The sequence below is a fragment of the Aedes aegypti genome, chromosome 3 (assembly GCF_002204515.2).
Source record: "Aedes aegypti strain LVP_AGWG chromosome 3, AaegL5.0 Primary Assembly, whole genome shotgun sequence".
In the NCBI taxonomy this organism is placed as follows: Eukaryota; Metazoa; Arthropoda; class Insecta; order Diptera; family Culicidae; genus Aedes; species Aedes aegypti.
Window position 1 is genome coordinate 84,247,924 of NC_035109.1, and position 21,921 is coordinate 84,269,844.

General features: G+C 40.7%; 2 protein-coding genes across 2 annotated transcripts in view; one reads left to right on the forward strand and one right to left on the reverse strand.

The window, feature by feature from the left end:
- Positions 1-21,921, forward strand: part of LOC5577454 (cytosolic carboxypeptidase 6) — a 73,220-nt gene that overhangs the window by 15,837 nt on the left and 35,462 nt on the right. The window lies entirely within an intron of this gene.
- On the reverse strand, positions 11,755-15,407 carry LOC110679543 (glutamate [NMDA] receptor subunit 1-like). Its single transcript, XM_021854443.1, has 5 exons — positions 14,740-15,407; positions 14,542-14,678; positions 13,886-14,480; positions 13,673-13,826; positions 11,755-13,607 (listed from the first exon to the last, which is right to left on the reverse strand). Exons 1-5 carry the CDS (start codon positions 15,367-15,369, stop codon positions 13,237-13,239), a joined length of 1,887 nt encoding a protein of 628 aa, XP_021710135.1. The 5' UTR covers positions 15,370-15,407; the 3' UTR covers positions 11,755-13,236.

Sequence of the window (21,921 nt, forward strand, 5' to 3'; positions counted from 1 at the left end):
ACGGCGAAAAGGGGAAAGGTTATTCCCGATCCGCCAAAGAGTGTTAGTTCCAGTGTTCGCGCCAAGCTTTTAGAGGAGGAATTAAAGCTAGTGGAAGAAGAACGACAATTGATGGAGCAAGAACTTCAGGAGCAGGAGGAGATCAAGAAGCGTCAGTTGATCGAAGAGGAGCGCAAGCTGGCGGAAAAACGACGTCTCGCAGAGGAAGAGAGCCTCTTCCGTGATCGGAAGCTACAAGAAGAGCTGGAAATGAAGCGGAAGCAAATGCAGATTCGCAAAGAATCTTTGGAGAAGCGCCAGGCTATTATTCGGCATGCAGCCTCGATGAGTAGCAGGAGTGGCTCGATTGTCGACTCGGAAGAAAAGGTCAATAAGTGGCTCAACTCGCAGAAAAATGTCGGCAAAGTGAATGAAGTTCTTGAGGATGACGACAACAACGCCAAACAATTCGTCAGCCCCGACCCACTGGATGTACCGAAGGGCCCAGAATTGGAATACCCCGATCTTGGCACGCTGTCATTTGTTCCAAATCCGTCGCATCGTTTGAATCAACCGGAGCCAATCGTGCGGAGTGATCCAGGTCATCTAGTGTCTGCATATTCGCCTCATACACTCACGCAAGTGCAAATAGCCGCGCGTCAAGTATTGGGAAAAGATCTCCCAACTTTCGGAGGTAACCCTGAAGACTGGCCGATTTTCATCAGTAACTTCGAACAGTCCACAGCCTCCTGTGGATACTCCGATGCGGAAAATTTGGTTAGACTGCAACGATCGTTGAAAGGAAACGCCCTGGAGGCAGTTCGTAGCCGGCTTCTGTTACCAGCAAGTGTTCCACACGTTATACAGACTCTTCGCACTCTGTATGGAAGGCCAGAAATTCTCATTCGGTCGTTGATGAGCAAAATACAGCAGGTACCAGCTCCTAAACACGAGCGACTGGAAACACTGATTCAATTTGGACTCTCAGTGCAAAATCTGGTTGATCATCTCAAGGCGGCAGGCCAGTTGAACCATCTTTCAAACCCGGCGTTGATGCAAGAGCTTGTAGAAAAACTGCCCGGGACCATGCGATTAGATTGGGCATTCTATAAAAATAAAAATCTACCAGCAACTCTCGAAACGTTCGGCGATTTCATGTCCGGATTAGTGACTGCAGCAAGCGAAGTATCATTCGAGCTCCCGACACTGAGTAATACGTCAAGAATGGATAAGCGATCCAGAGAAACTGGGATCGTTCATGCACATACCGCTGAGCAAATGTCAATGTCGACTGGTGAATCATCGTCCAATTCCAACGCGAAGGTTAGCAAGCCGTGCGCAGCATGTGGCCGAGCTGGACATCGAGTAGCGGAATGTTACCAGTTTAAAAACGCGACTGTAGATGAACGCTGGCAACTCGTTCAGCAGAAGGGACTATGTCGAACATGCCTGAATAGTCATGGCAAATGGCCATGCCGCTCCTGGAATGGCTGCGGAATAGACGGATGTCGACAGAAACACAATACGCTGCTTCATTCTTCCTCTCCACTGCTAGAAAATGTAGGAATGTCGGCAAGTCATGTGTCGTCTGAAAATTTGAAGTGGCCGCTCTTCCGCATCGTTCCTGTTGTTCTCTTCAGTGACAGTTCCTCTCAAACAATATTTGCGTTCATCGATGAGGGTTCTTCGTATACTCTACTGGAAGAGTCCGTCGCAACGCAGCTGGGAGTCAGGGGCCAGCTAGAACCCTTAACCCTTCAATGGACCGGAAACGTGAAACGCAAAGAGTCAAATTCAAGGCGTATACAGGTTGACATCTCCGGTAAAGGATGTACCCCCCGGCACAAGCTGATTGATGCACGAACAGTTAATCGGCTCGTCCTACCCTCACAAACACTCAAGTATGGGGATTTGGCCAAACAATTTCCTCACCTACGTGGTCTTCCCCTAGAAGATTACGAACTTGTTCAACCCAAATTACTGATAGGGTTAGACAATCTTCGGTTGTGCGTTCCATTGAAGCTTCGCGAAGGAGGGCCAAGGGATCCTATTGGCGCAAAGTGTAGGCTGGGATGGAGCATTTACGGTTGTATACCTGGTCAATCGCCCCAACCCGCCATTGTTACCTTCCATGTCGGTACGGTTTCCAACCCTGATCGTGAACTGAATGAGCAGCTTCGTGATTACTTCACTCTGGAAAATGCAGGCGTTTTGGGGTCACGTGAGATTCTTGAGTGTGAAGATGAAAAGCGAGCCAGACTACTTTTGGAAAGTACGACACGTCGTTTGCCTGTTGGTTCTGGTTTTGAAACCGGGTTACTCTGGGCAACAAACAATCCGAGTTTTCCCGACAGCTATGCCATGGCTGTACGTCGTCTGGAAGCGTTGGAGCGAAAACTCAAAGATGAACCGGAGACAGAGCGACGGGTAAGAGAGCAGGTTGTTGAGTACGTCCGTAAAGGGTATGCCCACAAAGCTAGTCTGGTGGAATTAACATCCGTGGATGCCGGTAGGGTGTGGTACCTACCTCTAGGTGTCGTTAGAAACCCCAAAAAGCCTGGGAAGATACGTCTCATTTGGGACGCCGCGGCGAAAGTGGGAAATGTCTCTTTTAATTCCAAGTTACTCAAGGGACCCGACTTGTTGTCACCTCTTCCAAAGGTCCTCAGCCAATTTCGTCAGTTTCCGGTCGCCGTTTGTGGCGACATCATGGAGATGTTCCATCAAATAAAGATACGTGCTCCCGATAATCAGTCCCAACGCTTCTTATTCCGCGACAGCCCATCAGAATATCCTTCGGTGTACGTGATGGATGTTGCCACCTTCGGCGCAACCTGTTCTCCGGCCTCTGCACAATATATAAAAAACCTGAACGCGGAGGAGTGTTCCAAGGACTATCCACGGGCGGCAGCTGCAGTTAAAAATAAGCATTATGTGGATGATTATTTGGATAGCTTTGAGACACTCCAAGAAGCAATCGCAGTGGTCAACGAAGTGAAACTGGTACACTCAGTTGGTGGATTTACGTTGCGGAACTTCTCTTCCAACAAATCTGAAGTACTAGATGGAATTGGAGCGAGTTCAAAACATGAACCGAAGAGCTTGGATTTAGAGCGAGGAGAGAAGTCAGAATCGGTGCTCGGGATGAAGTGGATTCCGTGCGAGGACGTTTTTGTCTACACCCTAGGTCTCCGAGAAGATCTGCAATATATACTCACCGAAGACCACGTTCCCACCAAACGAGAAATCGCTAGGGTCGTCATGAGCTTGTTCGACCCCCTCGGATTCATCGCATTCTTCCTTGTGCACGGTAAAATTTTACTGCAAGATGTGTGGGCGACAGGCACAGAGTGGGATCAAAGGATTCCGAACGATATCAATAATCGGTGGCAGCAATGGTCTCATCTCTTCGAGCAGTTGCATCAGCTTCGCGTACCTCGATGTTATTTCCGCGCTCCCTTTGCTTCAAGTCTCAATGGTCTTCAACTTCACTTGTTCGTAGATGCTAGCGAGGCGGCATACTCCTGTGTAGCCTACTTTCGCTTGGACACCGATAATGGAACTCAGGTAGCACTTGTTGGTGCAAAGACCAAAGTGGCGCCTTTGAAAACACTTTCAATCCCTCGACTAGAGCTGAAAGCGGCTGTACTAGGCGTCCGCTTCTTGGAGACTATCCAAAACCATCACGAGTTCACAATCCATAGTCGTTACTGCTGGAGCGATTCGGGGACAGTTCTTGCGTGGATTCATTCCCATGATCATCGGCGGTTCCACAAATTTGTCGCAGTACGTGTCGGCGAAATCTTAAGCTCAACGGAACAAAAGGAGTGGAAATGGGTGCCAACGAAGCTCAACGTCGCCGATTTAGCTACCAAGTGGGGCATTGGTCCTCAAATAGCTATGGAAAGCCCCTGGTTTCAGGGACCACATTTCCTTCACGGCCCAGAAAGCAGCTGGCCGCAACAGCGACAGGCTAGTTCAACAAATGAAGAGCTGCGGCCGGTTTCCTTCCACTTTGTTCATTCTGATCCGATTCTGGACTTTTTTCGGTTCAACAATTGGACAAAACTGCATCGCACAATGGCGTATGTATTGCGATTTTTCGATAATATTCGTCAGAAAAAACGAGGTCAAAAACTAGAACTCGGTGCTCTTACCAGTGATGAACTTCGGCGTTCTGAAGAGATTTTGTGGAAGTCCGCTCAAGTTGAATCGTATCCCTATGAAGTTGCTATTCTCGCAAAATCTCAAGGTCCACCTGAACTCCGCCACAACGTTGTAGACAGTTCCAGTGATATCTACACAAAATGGCCCTATCTTGATGAAAGAGGAATCTTGCGCAGTCGTGGCCGAATAGGAGCCGCGCCATACATATCTGTAGAGGCGAAATATCCCGTAATTCTTCCCAAAAACCATGTTATTACACTTCTGATTGTGGATAGGTACCACCGCAACGTTCGTCACGCCAACCGTGAGACAGTCGTGAACGAGATCCGTCAACGCTTCGAAATCTCGACGTTGAGACGATTAGTAGACAAAGTCGAGAAGAATTGCGTCTGGTGTCGCATTGCAAAAGCCGCTCCCAAACCACCTTCAATGGCTCCACTTCCTGAAATGCGTCTCACAGCGTTCGTACGACCGTTTACCTTTACCGGGCTAGACTACTTTGGCCCTGTACTTGTTAAAGTAGGCCGCAGCAACGCCAAACGGTGGGTGGCACTTTTCACCTGCCTCACTACCAGGGCAATACACCTAGAAGTGGTACACACTTTAAGCACGGAATCATGTATCATGGCTGTCCAACGCTTTGTCTCTCGCCGAGGCATTCCAAGAGAATTCTGGACAGATAATGCCACGTGCTTTCAGGGAATAAGCAACGAGCTGCAGATAATATCGGAAGCAACGAAGAAGGCTATGGCTGAAAAATTCACAAGCCCGCAGACTACATGGAAATTTATCCCTCCTGCAACACCACATATGGGCGGTGCGTGGGAGAGGCTCGTTCGGTCAGTCAAGGTGGCGATCAGAGCGATAATTGATGGACCACGCAGACCCGATGATGAAACTTTAGAAACAGTGTTACTAGAAGCAGAAGCCATGATTAATGCCAGACCTCTCACCTACGTGCCGTTAGAGTCCGCAGATCAAGAGGCTTTAACACCAAATCATTTCTTGTTGGGCAATTCCTCTGGTGCAAAGTTTCTCCCTTCGGGAACAATAGACACCCGTTCAACGCTTCGGAGCAGCTGGAAGTTGGCTAGATTCATGACCGATGATTTCTGGAACAGGTGGTTGAAGGAATATCTTCCTGTCATCACACGGCGATGCAAATGGTTCAAGGATGTGAAAAATATCGAAGTAGGTGATTTGGTATTCGTGGTCGACGGCAAGATGAGAAATCAGTGGGTTCGTGGACGGATCGAGGAAGTCTACCCTGGACGAGATGGTAGAGTACGACAGGCGTTGGTGCGAACGTCGACAGGGGTCATCCGAAGAGCAGCGACCAAATTAGCTGTTCTTGATGTCTTGGAGAAGTGTAAACCTTGGAGCCTTGGAGATCCAGAGCGCCTAGATCCTCAGCAAGGTTTACGGGCGGGGGTGTGTGCCGACAAGACCCCTCGTTTCGGCAACGCTAAACGTCACACCACTACAACGACCAATGACAGTACGGAGATAGAGAAGAATGACGTTACGGGAGAAATGTCAGGCAACTAGGCTTAGAGATATCTAAAGACTGCATCGTCATCTAGCAATATTTGCATATGAAATTTAATTCACCAGTGAAATTCTTTAATTAAAGTGTATTTCTGAAATCCATTACGACAAATTGAATTTAGTTGGTACTAATTACCTATTTAGACCGTAAGTGAACTTGAATAGTATGTAATTCAATAATTATAATGCTTCTATGTTCGATTAGAGCTGCCACACAGTAATTCACGTCACGTAGAGGATCAGCGACCCAAACTTGCTAAAATAACATAACGGTCACCAAATTTGTAAGCCTGCGATAGTTCTATGAATATCTCTCATCAGCAATTTATTAATAAAAATCTATATTTTAGCTTAAAGCTAACATCACACTGAAACCGGAGTTTGCTCTCAAGAGTTGGTGTACCCTAACCCCACAGAATCCATAGGGTTAAATAATATTTGCCAACGTTTGTCCTACCCATGGTTTCGAACGTGGACGCGCCTCTGGTGTTATCCATAGTTAGTTCCATGGAATGGTACACTAATCGCGGGATAGCTGCGGAGGTTTCATGATGGAACTTGGAAGTTCATTTGTTCCAAAAGCTCTGGACCTGGGGGGTGAGAACAGAAAATCAACAAGCAGCCAGACTGCTGTCAAACTAAAATTTTCCTAAAAATTATCAGAGTACGCCTAGGAATGTTCGGTCGTGATTTCGACACGCTAAAAATTGTTATACAATTTATGTAACACATAGACCGCCAATTGTTGTGCATCGTAATTATGCATAAGTCTTGTACAACTGCTCACAATATGTTTCTAACTAACATACGGTCAGAAACTTTCTGATTAAGTCTATTCTTTGGGTTCATTTCCTGCATTGAATTGTTGGAGCTTTGTGTGAAGTATTTTAAGTGTGCATTTTGAATGTTGTTTCCTACGAGACAAGCAAACACACAACGGTTAGCACTCATAGAAAAGATTGTGTTCAATTTGAACAACTTAAATTTTCGAGTCCGCACCCCCTAGTTCTGGACAATCGATGTTTCCCTCAAGAACGTCAAAAACAAACAATCGTTGGCTGTTTTTCCGTTGGTCTGACAAAATCTCCAGCCCAATAAGCCTGCAACGCGCTTGACAGTCCGGTAAATTGACAGGGTCATTCCGCGGAAGTTGACGCGAGGCAAATCGAAAAAATTTCCGCTGAACTCGCTCTATGCGGATGATATGCGTTGCTTGGTACTGCATACTCGAGAAAGCTCCGAACCAACGAACAGAAGAGCGTTTTCAATGTATAAACATCAGTGAAATTTGATGTGTGTCTTCGAATGAATCCAAGAACCGAAAATGCTTTGGCTGTCATATTTGAAATATGTTCATGAAAACGTAGTTTCGAGTTAAATGTAACACCTAAGTCACGGATGGTGTCGGGCCGTTCAAGCGAACGGTTACCGATCTATTATAAAAAAAATGAATCCTTAATCAGTACTGTTAGCTTTATAAATCCAAGCAAGATTTTTAGCTTTTCTCTACATTTTTAGCAGTGAACTTGTTTTAAGTTTTAACAACAGCAAAAATACTGCAAATTAAATTACAGGGAATCAAAATTGTGGGACTTAAACAGGAAATATGCTTGTTCAAACTGTTTTCTAAAGGATTTTTGAGCACTACGGTATATCAAACTCTCATTCGTCAGATTTAGTAATCCTTTATAAGAGAGATTCGCGGAAGCTGACATTTCTGTCAAAGTGTGAGCCAATCGAGCAGCGAGAGCTGTCAAAGTGTGAGCCAAACGAACATGCGTTATGTTTGTTTTGAACTTCTCTTGAAGAGTAATGTAATCCGCTTGAAATTATTTCGGAAAAAGTAATTTTGCATGAAGCAAAAAATTAAATATTTTTCTTTTTTAATTTTTTGTCAATGCGATTTTTAATTGTTGATTTTGTCGGCTGTTTATTAGTTTGGATATGTAGCTCAAAGATCTATAACGATTTTAATATTTTGTTTTAGCCCAATCGCTGAGGAAAGCAAATTAAAAATTTAGGGGGGGAGGGTTGTTTGATTTGCTGCGTATTTTCCGAGGAGTGTATCATCACTTGTGACCAAATGCTACGAGGGGGGAGAGTGGTATAAAAAATAAGTGAAAAAATGCTACGTCATTTATGGACGGCCCCTAACCATAAAATTTTTGTTTTTAGCCCTTAAAAGTCCGGGACGAACCTTGAATTTTTAAACGGCCGCAAATCGAAGACTAGTTGAATGAGGTTAGTTGGTCTTGGGATCCTTGGGTGAGAATTCCCCTCTTGGCCCCTCCCTCTTTTCTGGGTACCGTAATCCGGGGTAACATTGATCAGTTTTTAGGATATTTCTTAAATATTTAATTCAAAAATGCAAATGTTCTGAGTTTTATATTTTTAAAACAAGTACTGCCATCCATAGCTTGTGACTATAAAGTGTATTTTGTTTTTTGAAAGATTTAAGCATGTTTACAAAAATGTTTTATGTAATTTTTTCATTTAGCTGATATGGGGTAACATTGATCATCCATGTAAACAACGTTCGGTAATATTGAAAATGTCGTTACTTACTTAAATCATGGCCTCTAAATCCGAATATGATGTCCAAACACTTACATCTTATCTTATCTCACATAACTTTTGATCTCGCCCTAAAAGCCATTGGTAACCATGTGTGTAGCTTGTTGTTTCTGACCATTTAAATGGAGTTACATGTTATTTAACAACGGTATGGTGAAGAAAGGATTATTCTCTATACGCCAATGATGTTGGTTTGAATGCTGATTCATTCATTTTCTCAGAAACAACGAGCTACACAAGTGGTTACCAATGGCTTTTAGGGCGTTATCCCAGATCATGCGAATTATTATCTTTTTGAGTTATTTTCAAATTAAAAGCACCTCGAAGGAAAGCAATTTCCTAAGGGAATTTTACATGCTTAACAGTAATTCGTGATTTTTGCCTAATTGAACATAATTATAAAAGTTTTGGCAGCGGAATCGTTTTTGGCGACGCCATTTTTAATGAGAACCGCATTTTCCTTGCTCATATCGCTTGCAGAACTTATGTGAACATGAATCTTCGGTAGTGTCACCCTTAACCATCGAAATAATTGTTTCGCAAACTTGACAAATTTACGCATAAAGTTACCGCAATTTTTACAAAAATCTTATTTTTTAATGGCTTATAAATATAAGAAAGAGAAGAAAGAAGAAAGTGATTCATCAATAAATGATGATACCAACTTATTACGAGATAAGTCAAATTGTCAATTGTTACGGCCGCTGATCAATGATACCCCGGATTACGGTAACAGAAAAAGCGTGGACATGAGGAGTCCAAAATTGACCTCAAACGGATATTTCAACATCCAAATGAGCTAAGTTTGGTGTCTTCGGAAAAGATATTCCGCAGATCAAGGGCTACCTGGCGATGAAAAGTTTGATTAAAAATTCATCCGCTGAGTGCCGCTAGTGTTAAAATTTATTCAATTTATCTGCTAGGAGGTCGGTATCTTCGGCAAAGCTGTTCAGCAGATCAAGGGCTTTCTGACGGTAAAATGCCTGATTGAGAATATTTTTCACAAATTTTCTTCAAGTGTTTGTATCTCAAGATCCTTTACAGCTAAAAGAGCTGTCTGGCAAAGAAGAGTCTGATTGAGAATTCATCCACTAGGTGGAGCAAATAAAAAGAAATCTTCAATCTTCGCTACATCGAAATTTTATTCAATTGTCTGTATCTCAAGATCCTGATTAGCTAGAAGGTTGATGTCTTCGACAAAGCTGTTCAGCAGATAGAGGGATATCTGGAGATGAAAAATTTGAGGTTTTATCCGCTTGGCGGTGCAAGTAATAAATTTCCTTCAAATGTCTGTATGTCCTCACGATCCTTTGCTGCTAGAAGGTTGGTGTTTTCGGCACAAATGATTAAAGAAACACATCCTATCTCAAAATACTTCTCAGTTGATCAAGCGCTATTTGACCATCAAAAAACAGATTGAGAATTCAACCGCTAGGTGACGATACTAACAAATCAAACGTGTGCTAGAATAAGGGCGTAAGTCGCATGATCGATTTCTCTTCGTTGATCCTCTCTTCCGTGAATAAAGGCGACAAGATGCGGGCTTGTCATCATTTTTCACCTCAGGACGCAAGATTGCATCGCTGCCTAGCGTCCTGAAGTGAAAAAATGCTAACAAACCCGCTTCTTGTCACCTTTATTCACGGAAGAGAGGATCAACGAAGAGAAATCGATCATGCGACTTACGCCCTTATTCTAGCACACGCTTGAAATTATCTCTAATCTCTAAGGTTCGTGTCTAACGGTGGAATCTAATAAAGGAACCTAAGTAACCATGGAGCATTATATAATTGCATATATAATGCTGCTGCATTGCCGTAAGCCTACCATTAAAGTAGTTTAAAAGTGGAAAAGGGCAATTTTACAGTTAAATTAATGCAAAAAGGACGATAAAGCAATGAAGCAACTTATAAAGTAATATTAATGCAGCAGTACAATTTATAAAGTGATGTTAGTGCTGATACATTTGTAATGTAGGGTTAATGCTTTATTGCTTGAAGGCTCTTGAAATGTGTTGAATAAAAGCAATGTTGCATCAATGGTGTTGATATGCAGTAGAATACGTGCAATGTTATAATGCTTGTGGTTACTTGGGAATAATCCGATAAATGGCCGCTACAGCCTACAGGTATCTCTTCAGAATTCTTAAATCAGTAACTTTATATTGTCTGCTGTCGGATTTTTTCTCGCCAGAGATCTATATTTTCATAATCGGAAGGTTTTAAAATATTCCATCGGGGTAATTTTTCCATACATTTCATATGGGCTGCAATGCGTCGAAAACGTGATTTTCATGGGTTTTAGTATGAAAAATAGCTAAAAAGTGGAAAAAATAAAAATTTCACCTATGGAATATTTTAAAACCTTCCGATTATGAGAATATAGACCAAAAACTGATCTCTAGCGAGAAAAAATCCGATGTACATTCGATTTTTATAATCGTCTGGTTCAGACATAGCGTGTAGCGTATTGCGAGTCGTGGGATCGAAGCCCATCAGAAGGATTCCATTGTTTTTTTCACAATTTTACATCTGAATTTGGCCAAATTGATAATTCAAGCTCCTATTACATGACAATAAACTCCTATCATTCTGGAATTCAGTTTATAATTGAGGAGTCTTCAACTGATTTTCCTGGATTTTTTCAAGGATTTTGACACTAATACCTCCTCAAAGAATATCTCGAGGGACTCCCTTGAAATTTACTTTGTATTTTAATTAACAAACTTTTCACGATTTCTATAGATTGAAGAAATTGAACGCATTACGTCCTCACTTGTACAGAGCCTGCTTTTCAGGTTATGTCCCAATATATCTGAATGTTTGACAAACTTTTCAAACAAAACTTTTAGTTTGTGGTTTTAGAAAAGAAAGAAAGTTTCGTTATTTATTAGCCTTAGTATAATAAAAAAAATGCAGGTTATATTGTTTTCTTTGAAGACGTTTTTTGTTTGACGAGAATGATTTATTTTTGAAAATAGCATGTTTTTCAACGAAAAACGTCCATATCTTGACAAAAAATATATATGCACGCTAACTTGGAAATACCCATTAATGAGTACTTTCGTACCCATTTCCAACTAAAGTGGCTTAACTCATTAAAAGAGTAAAGTCGATTTACTCATTAAAGAGTATTCGCTTTGAACTTCAGATAAAGGGTATTTTTCACTCTTGGTCCCTAGCAGGAAAATGGGTAATTAAACCCAGCATATAAATTTTGGTTTATGGTGTACATATCCATCTTTATGATTATTTTGTATTAAACACTTATAGAGCTTTCAATTCTGCACACGCTAACGTAAAAGTACCCTTTAAATGGGTTTCTTGTACCCATTTTTATCGTCAGTATGAAGTTGTCAAAAAAAGAGTATTTTCCAATGACATAAAAAAGGGTACTTTAGCCTCATTAAGGAGTTCCATAACTAGCAACAATAATGGGTAAATAGTACACATGCTTGTTCTCAAAATGAAAGTGCCATTTTTTCTATTTTAATTTATTGTCGTTCAAAGTGAAGCGAGAATTAATTAAATTTACGAACTTCTCAACACGTAAGTAATGTTAGTAGATAAGTCGCTGTGCGCTAAATCTAATGATCTAAACAATTACTTATCTTGTTGCAGATTTTTGGATGAACACGACGATAATTTGCTGTTTCGAGTTCTTTGCCCGCTGCAGCGGTTCCCGTGATGGATGATCACCTAGATGCAGAGATTTTATTTTAGTTTGTTAGGAAGCTTCGGTCGAGATATCGGCGGAACAAATTTATCGATCGAATAAATTGCATGATGTATAAGAAATCAATGCTATATGTTGCAAACAAGGTCTTTTATTTCTGATTTTTGTATTTTGTGATGTATTTTTATCGTTAACCTCAATCTGCATGCAGCATCGCTCATAAAATAATGGGGTTTAATTACCCATTTTCCTGCTAGGGACCAAGAGTGAAAAATACCCTTTATCTGAAGTTCAAAGCGAATACTCTTTAATGAGTAAATCGACTTTACTCTTTTAATGAGTTAAGCCACTTTAGTTGGAAATGGGTACACGCTAACGTAAAAGTACCCTTTAAATGGGTTTCTTGTACCCATTTTTATCGTCAGTATGAAGTTGTCAAAAAAAGAGTATTTTCCAATGACATAAAAAAGGGTACTTTAGCCTCATTAAGGAGTTCCATAACTAGCAACAATAATGGGTAAATAGTACACATGCTTGTTCTCAAAATGAAAGTGCCATTTTTTCTATTTTAATTTATTGTCGTTCAAAGTGAAGCGAGAATTAATTAAATTTACGAACTTCTCAACACGTAAGTAATGTTAGTAGATAAGTCGCTGTGCGCTAAATCTAATGATCTAAACAATTACTTATCTTGTTGCAGATTTTTGGATGAACACGACGATAATTTGCTGTTTCGAGTTCTTTGCCCGCTGCAGCGGTTCCCGTGATGGATGATCACCTAGATGCAGAGATTTTATTTTAGTTTGTTAGGAAGCTTCGGTCGAGATATCGGCGGAACAAATTTATCGATCGAATAAATTGCATGATGTATAAGAAATCAATGCTATATGTTGCAAACAAGGTCTTTTATTTCTGATTTTTGTATTTTGTGATGTATTTTTATCGTTAACCTCAATCTGCATGCAGCATCGCTCATAAAATAATGGGGTTTAATTACCCATTTTCCTGCTAGGGACCAAGAGTGAAAAATACCCTTTATCTGAAGTTCAAAGCGAATACTCTTTAATGAGTAAATCGACTTTACTCTTTTAATGAGTTAAGCCACTTTAGTTGGAAATGGGTACGAAAGTACTCATTAATGGGTATTTCCAAGTTAGCGTGTACGAAAGTACTCATTAATGGGTATTTCCAAGTTAGCGTGTAGGCATCCAACAAATCCCATCCAACCCAAGCCATCCCATCTGTCACAATGATTAAGGGTTGCATTCGACTGTATGATAGAATGAACCCGTTTTAATCAAGCCAAACCGGATATTTTTGTAGAAAATTTTTCATCTCGAAGTAGGTTCTAATCCGAGATTCAATGATTTCCACCAGTAGAATTCCCATTCCAAGAGCTCCACCCAATGCCAGAAACCGATACAAACTCGCGATATCGACTAGTTGAACCTGGTCAAAAGTGGCATCTTTCATCGTACAGCGAGGCTTCCGGGAATTGAATATCCTGTTGTAGCGATCGGTAGATCCAGTTTCTACGGCTCGTCTCAGCATAATCCTAAAAGCTTCCTTCAATGGACTTCCTTTGGGAACTGCTAAGTATAATGGCTGCAAAGGAAGCAGACTGATCTCGTGTAGATCACATATCTGTTTTTCGTTGAAGGATTCTGAAAAATGTATGGATTGATTGTAATACTAGTGTAAGCAAAATTCAGACTATGAGTACTATTACCGAACACCAATGGATATCCGTAGGAACAATCCATAAGGAATGCATAACCACCACGTTTTACCAACTTGATTCCAGTATTGATGTCTGTGAGGCCATGCTTGTTTGTGAGGATCTTATTTTTGTACAGCTTAAGCGCAATGTCGTCTTTGGTTGTCTAAAAGCATCGTCGATTTAGAAAACTTATTGAAAAGATTGTCAAACTGGAAACTGTACATTGAAAAAATCGAGATTGTAAGCAAAATCTTCGATTCCGCATTTGAGATTACTCGACAGCAAATCCTCTACAGTTTGAATACTTTTCGGAGGCGACACCAAAAGATAGCTGATAATAAATGTCGAGTAGAACTGATGGACGATAAAACAGAAAAATATAGAGGCGATGATCACAATCCGGGCAGAGGCGAGATCGATTCCACTGGTCATTGGCTGTCGACCGAGAAATCCCAAAACTGTCAACAGAATTTCACATGTTTCATAAAAATTCGTTCGAGTTTTAATGTACAAGTCGACCAACAGAAATGTGCAGGCTACGATCATAATGGTCGAAACTGCAGCCCAAACGGTGTTCCGAAAGGGCAGTAAGAAAATGTTTCTGGTAAAGCTGTTCTTGGGATGTCGAAAAACAATCATTACTCTTGTTGCAGTAATAGGCATTATCACATCGAAAGCAGCTACACTTTCTGTTCTCAACGACAACGGTGCAATGGAAAAGTCAACTAAATTGTTCTGCAACTGCCCAATAACTCCTTTCGATGAATTTGTATCGATTTCGTTAAAGTGCCAATCGTCGGCGATTATAAGCTGTATCCTAGAAAAAAAAGGAAAAGTCCATCTCATTTTTTGTTTTTCAAAACCTAAAACTTGCTTACCTGAATTTAAGGAACTCGCTCAACAATACACTCATCTGATATCCCAGTCTATCAGAGGAGAAGCTTCTCGGGGGATCCAAATTGAGCAGATAATCTTCTATGAAAGAACTTTTCATGTAATTCTTGCGCTGAGGTGTCTGTTATAAAAAATAAATTGGATTAACTGTTTGAAATACAACGGAAAATCTGTATTTTTACTGTAACAACAGCCCGAAGAGGCAATCCGTCCAAACATGTTCGACTTTTAGCCAAGTTATTATGGGTACGATCCAACGAAATCCCTGTCCCAGAGTTCTCAAAACCGACTTTTACCACATGATTCTTTCCTCCTCGTCTACGAATAGTACCGTAAACTTCGAACAACTCGTAACTACCTTCAACCTGGTCAAGATTCCGAATGGCCAATGTGAGGTGCGTATCAATGTTCAAATTCAAACTTTCCAGATAGGAAAACGTATAATTGGAATCAACACCGTTCACCAAAAGCCATCGATACGATTCATTGAAGTACGATCTATCGGAGCAAAATTGCAGCAAATCTTTGGTCGATGGGCAGCTTAAATCCGCGATTAAACCAAATCGGTGGTCTCCCGTTGACATAAATCTATAATGGTTAGTGTAGAATGTGGTAGACGGAACGTAAATGCTCAGAAAAGATTTAGAATAGGCATAAAGGCTTGCAATCGATTCGGAAGGACCGCAGTGAAACATAATAATCGCGTTTATGGTCTTGTGACTAGTAAATCCACTTATAAGACTGTGCTCTACAAAACTAGAAGCAGCAAACATATAACTGAAGAGACATAGTGTCTTCAAAAAAGCCTTCATAGCAACAGATTTGCAGGAAGTGTGGAAAGCAACACAGTTGAACGATAAATGTTCTCGAAAAAGAAAATTCCTTGAGTTACATGAGCGATTGTTAAATATTCAATTAGTCATTATATTGTCATCATTAGATATGAAACACATACCTAAGAGTATTCCATCGAAGGAACATCATGAAATAATAAATGAATATCAACGATCATTTGAGAAAAGTTCATAATATCGTGATCTAGGCTAACACTGCTCAGTTTTTTTTTTATGTTTTTTCAAAATATTATTCAAGAATGCAAATATTGAAGGTTTTCTACATTTCACGAAGTGTCTTATCAAAGAGTATAATCGTGAAATAATAGGCAACGCTAAATCATTTATTATTAAATAATATACAGGTTTAAAGTTTTCATGGGACGTGTCCATTTCAAATTCGAAAACTTAAATTTTCCAACATACACTGTTAGAATAATCCAAAAATATCTATCCAAATCGTGCACCTCAGGTTAATAAGCAGAATTTCAAGGCTGAAAGACATCATGTAAGTGCAAGTGTTCCTCAAGGCAGCATTTGTAGACCAATATTCTAACATTTACCTTCTAACCTGAGTTACCTCGGGGATGTCAAAAATCTTTGTTGTGCGTGTAATCTGTAGTAGATTGTAAGAAAAGTAAAGAATATTTTTTCTTCATACCTGCAAAAATGGAAGATTTCTCCTTTTTTCTTACGCAACTATAATATTCCCACATAAACCAAAAGAACTTTATTTGAAACCTTCAAGTAGACATGTTGTCACGATGAGAGGAACCCCAGGCAGTCAAGCCAAATTTAACGAAAACATAAAATGGTTGTAACCATTTAGGAGCTTTTGATCTTCAAACCAATTTTCAGGCCTTCCATGTTGTATGATGTACCAATATGAACTAGCTGTTGTAATATCAGAAGATTATCAGAAGATTATCAGAAGATAAAATATAAATTTAAATAACATTTTGAAAATGATTCTGGAGCATCCTGTTTGAGTTACACAGAATGTACCATGTTCAAACATTGTAACAAACGTCGAAAACTATTATTAAATCTTCTTCTACCAAGGGGGTGAAAACTTACGCCAACTACCAAGAGTGCAACTTTGAATATGCACATCTCTGTCGTTTTCGAAGCGATTGTCAAAAAAAAAAACTATAAGGGTACATCCCTATGGGGTTGTACGAACTGGTGACGTAGGACCACGATGGTTAATTTAACTGAATTTGATGTCGTTCTTGTTGCTCGTTTTGACTTCACACTGTTTTCAGTGCTCGAAACTTTCGTAAATATTTATGCATATAACGATTTGCAGCCAAGTGTACGTTTAATCATGTCCCAAATATACTTTATCTTTATTCGATGAATTCGTCATATTTATCTATGAAAATATGAAATTTCACTTCAGGTTGTATGATCATTTTGAAATTATATTAGTAACCTCCTATGAAATATATGGTAGCATTGGAAAGAACAGTAGTGATTGAGGTTTGTTCAATATGCTGAAGCAAAATCTAAGTAATTCTAATTAAAAAATATTTAAAGCAATGTGTCTATAGGAATTTATTCGAGGATTATAATGAAAGCTTCAGTCATCGCTTTGTTGATTTTATGGTTTGAGAGAAATATTATTCATTGTGATATATAAAGTCGGAAATATTACTCTGTTAACTATCTTACGCATTTTGGTGGCCCTGAAAAGAGCCAAAGGCTTTGTTAGCTCGGATGCTGTCATAGAAGAATCGCACTACAGGATGTTATCAGTTGATTGCCATGGTTGAACGAAGAATCCCCAACGAAAGTGTAGAAATTTGTATAAGTTCTCTGCTTATAAGACGAACCAGTTGAATGTTTCGTGGTGTGGATGGCACACATCAGCAACAGGTATTAGATCACACGGCTGAAGTCGAAATCTGAAAACTTAGCTTAATTTTGTGGTGTGGATGGCACACATCAGCAACAGGTATTAGATCACACGGCTGAAGTCGAAATCTGAAAACTTAGCTAAGGGGCCTATTATGTAAATCGAGCAGATTCATGTGACTCGTCTGTATTCATTGTCGATCAAAGCAAGCATGCATATTTCAGATGTCACCCGTCGACTCCCATAGTAATCCAGTCACATAGAGTGACAACTGTCGAAAATCTCGAGTGACAGAGCTGAGTCGAGTGATTTTTTCGGTCGACAGTGACTCTAGGCGAGTCATTTTGATCGACTCGACTTATAAAATAGACCCCTAAATCTTGAGCGATATCACAAGCCGGACGCTCGATTTGTCTATTAATAGTAGTAATGATGCCTAACGGGCTTGATTCTTGACTGCACCACAGATGAGTTTATCACGAGCCGAAATCTCATAAACCAGATGCTGACCAACAGCTCAGCAGGCTTCAGGCTACGAGGTGCTCCTCGCTAAGCAGGTTCGGAGGAGCTCTTACCAGCTCGAAAGCGAAAATGTTATGAAACCGAATCCGGCGAAGGAAGCATGCTTTAAACCCTTAGATTAGCAGATTATGCTCCTCCCATTCGTGCTCTTCTCTTCTAGTCGACCAATCTGGAAAATGGGTATGTGCCAATAATGTGTTGGGCTTAGAATTACTTGAAAATTGCGAAAAATGATATGCGTGAAAAATTGATCAAACATGAATAGTTGGAATGCTTGACATTTACTAAATATTCTCTAGTTATCTATTGATAATCAATAGTTTTCTTTAGTATGAAGGTGAATTTCAGATTATTGGGTGCCAAAATGATGAAAATTGTTCAATTAGAATTTCTCTTGACCATTCTAAATATGTCACAATTTGGGTTACATGTGATAATTTTCATAATCGAAATACTCCCATAAAATATGGCAAATCAAAGACACTGTTGGACATGCCACTCTAGTTTACAATCGTTGTGAAATGTTGAGCACTCACCTCGACGGTACAGCAGCAGCGTCCAAGAATAGTCTCAAGTTGTCGTGCCATAAATTATTCATGACAAATTAAATTTTGTACGAAACTTCTGTGAGATTGATTAAGGAATATAAGATGTAATAAGGTCGGAAATATTATTCTTTCAACTCTTTTCCACAAATTTGATGGCCCTGACAAGGGCCGATGGCTTTTTTAGCCTCGATGCGGTCACAGATAAATAGTACTGCGGGATTGATCAGTTGATTGCCATGGTCCGTGGATGGCGCACAACAGCAACGGGTAGTGGATCACCGGGCACAAGGCGAAATCTGGAAACGATGCTCACTCTTGAAATCTTGAGCAATTTCATAAGTCCGACGCTTGATTTGCTGCTATTTTCTCTTCGGATCAGCAACTCTGGCGGCTTCTGGAAATTGGCTCCTAACGGGCTTGCTTCTTGACCACCGATCACCAGACGCTGGATCGCTAGCTTGAAATCAGCAAGTGCGGACGTCGCTGCGCAGGATCGAAGGAGCTCTTGCCAGCTCGAAAGTAGAATCGGAATGAAACCGAATCCAACGAGGGAAGCATGCTATATACCCTTAGATTAGCAGATTATGCTCCACCCATTCGTGCTCTTCTCTTTTTAGTCGACCAATCTGGAAAATGGGTATGTGCCAATAATGTGTTGGGCTTAGAATTACTTGAAAATCGCGGAAAATGATATGCGTGAGAAATTGATCGAACATGAATGAAAGTCAACCCTAAATATTCAATAGTTCGCTATTGATAATCAATAGTTTTCTTTAATATGAAGGTAAATATCTGATCCATGGTGCCAAAATTATGAAAATTGTTCAATGGGAATTTCTTTTCAAAAGCATTCTAAACATGTCGCAATATTCATAACAAATTAAATTTTGTACGAAGCTGCGAGATTGATTGAGGAATATAAGATGTAATAAGGTTGGAAATATTATTCCTTCAACTCTTTTCCACAAATTTGATGGCCCTGACAAGGGCCGATGGCTTTCTCAGCCTCGATACGGTTACAGATAAATAGCACTACGGGATGTTATCAGTTGATCGCCATGGTCAAACGGGGAATTTGCTTATTCGACGAACCAGCTAAATGGTTCGTGACGTGGATGGCGCACAACAGCAACGGGTATTGGATCTCCGGGCACAAGTCAAAATCTGGAAACGATGCTCACTCTTGAAATCTTGAGCGATTTCACCAGTCCGACGCTCGATTAGCAGCAGCTCCTCGGATCAGCAACTCTGGGGGCTTCTGGTTTCTGGTTCCTAACGGGTTTGCTTCTGGACCACCGATCACGAGTCGAAATCTGGGAGCGCGGATAATTTTGCGGCGGCGATGACGATGGCTTGGACGCTTCTCCAAGCAGCAGTAGTTTGCCGCTCGGAGAAGCGCCCAAGCCATCGTCATCGCCACCGCAAATCAATCTTGCGTCTTCCTCTTCCGACGACACAAATTGGACTGTGACACGGGTGCAAACGCAAAGCGAGAATGACTCGCCCGATCGTGTTCACAGTCCGACCGCAAAAAGAAGACTGAGGGAAGAAGCAGGGACCCGTTTGCTTTTATAGTGGGAAGCGACACCGTCGAAAAGTGCTCGAACGTGATTGGTTGGATAAGAAAGGGGTCAACTTTTATCAAATTTTCAATAGTTTAACAACAAAATTCACTTATCGGATATATTACTAACGATGCGTAGATACATTTCTGATCGAATGATACTAAAATCGTAATAATTGGTTCATAAACAACTGAGTTATTAACGTTCAAAATCTCCCCTAATTTCGTTACATGTCTCATTTTCCGTACTTTTAAAGTGCACCCCAATATAGAAAACAAAGACGTAGTCCTACGTCAAAAATCAGCATTGAAACCGGACTCTATTCAAGATTGATGTTCATTTTTGGGTTTTTGAAATATATATTAAGCAAAAGGCACTTCCTATTTAATTTTTATTTTTTGAAAAACGCATTTTTTTTCACAAATTCAACAATAAAACGGTAGTTGTTAAACTTCCACTCGGCTGGTTGGCCGTAAACCACGATTCATAATTAAAACAAGTATTTATCGAGCAACGGACTCATGTTCCGTAACCGGTCGTTTGAGAACGTCGCGACCCATTGGAAGCCCACACAATAGAAACCTCAGCCAGCGCAGTTGCTGGCTAGTGTAGTGTGCTATTCCTATATCTAAAAAACAATGCGCTCTCGGGCTAGGCATTGGATATATATAGAAAGCGTTGTGTTTGGATGGGCATCTAATTCTTCCGAAAGAGGTGCACTTTGCGAAAGAGGACCACGTGATTATTGAGCTGAAATCGAATTCAGGTTAACTTCTGCGTTCATGAGTCCTCTCATGGCGTAGTGGTTAACGCGCCCCAACTAGAGATCGGGGAGTCGTGAGTTCGATTCTCACTGAGAAGACGTGTAACTTTTTCGCAAATCTTCACATCAATTTGTCCATCTAATCCAATTGCAAATTATATGTAATGTTTAGCTTTTCGGTAGTTGTTAAACTTCCACTCGGCTGGTTGGCCGTAAACCACGATTCATAATTAAAACAAGTATTTATCGAGCAACGGACTCATGTTCCGTAACCGGTCGTTTGAGAACGTCGCGACCCATTGGAAGCCCACACAATAGAAACCTCAGCCAGCGCAGTTGCTGGCTAGTGTAGTGTGCTATTCCTATATCTAAAAAACAATGCGCTCTCGGGCTAGGCATTGGATATATATAGAAAGCGTTGTGTTTGGATGGGCATCTAATTCTTCCGAAAGAGGTGCACTTTGCGAAAGAGGACCACGTGATTATTGAGCTGAAATCGAATTCAGGTTAACTTCTGCGTTCATGAGTCCTCTCATGGCGTAGTGGTTAACGCGCCCCAACTAGAGATCGGGGAGTCGTGAGTTCGATTCTCACTGAGAAGACGTGTAACTTTTTCGCAAATCTTCACATCAATTTGTCCATCTAATCCAATTGCAAATTATATGTAATGTTTAGCTTTTCGGTAGTTGTTAAACTTCCACTCGGCTGGTTGGCCGTAAACCACGATTCATAATTAAAACAAGTATTTATCGAGCAACGGACTCATGTTCCGTAACCGGTCGTTTGAGAACGTCGCGACCCATTGGAAGCCCACACAATAGAAACCTCAGCCAGCGCAGTTGCTGGCTAGTGTAGTGTGCTATTCCTATATCTAAAAAACAATGCGCTCTCGGGCTAGGCATTGGATATATATAGAAAGCGTTGTGTTTGGATGGGCATCTAATTCTTCCGAAAGAGGTGCACTTTGCGAAAGAGGACCACGTGATTATTGAGCTGAAATCGAATTCAGGTTAACTTCTGCGTTCATGAGTCCTCTCATGGCGTAGTGGTTAACGCGCCCCAACTAGAGATCGGGGAGTCGTGAGTTCGATTCTCACTGAGAAGACGTGTAACTTTTTCGCAAATCTTCACATCAATTTGTCCATCTAATCCAATTGCAAATTATATGTAATGTTTAGCTTTTCGGTAGTTGTTAATAAAACAAAATTTATAGCATAGACATGTAGTTTTTTCGACATTAATTTGCTTATTTGAGTGTAGTTGACATGTTGGAGA

What these genes read in the sequence shown, in the direction of transcription:
- LOC110679543 (XM_021854443.1), bottom strand. Translation starts at nt 15,369, where the DNA reads ATGAAGGCTTTTTTGAAGACACTATGTCTCTTCAGTTATATGTTTGCT. An exon ending in CTCTTCGGGCTGTTGTTACA is followed by an intron (nt 14,679 to 14,739) that starts GTAAAAATACAG and finishes TTTTTATAACAG; the next exon opens with ACACCTCAGCGCAAGAATTA. An exon ending in AGCGAGTTCCTTAAATTCAG is followed by an intron (nt 14,481 to 14,541) that starts GTAAGCAAGTTT and finishes TTTTTTTTCTAG; the next exon opens with GATACAGCTTATAATCGCCG.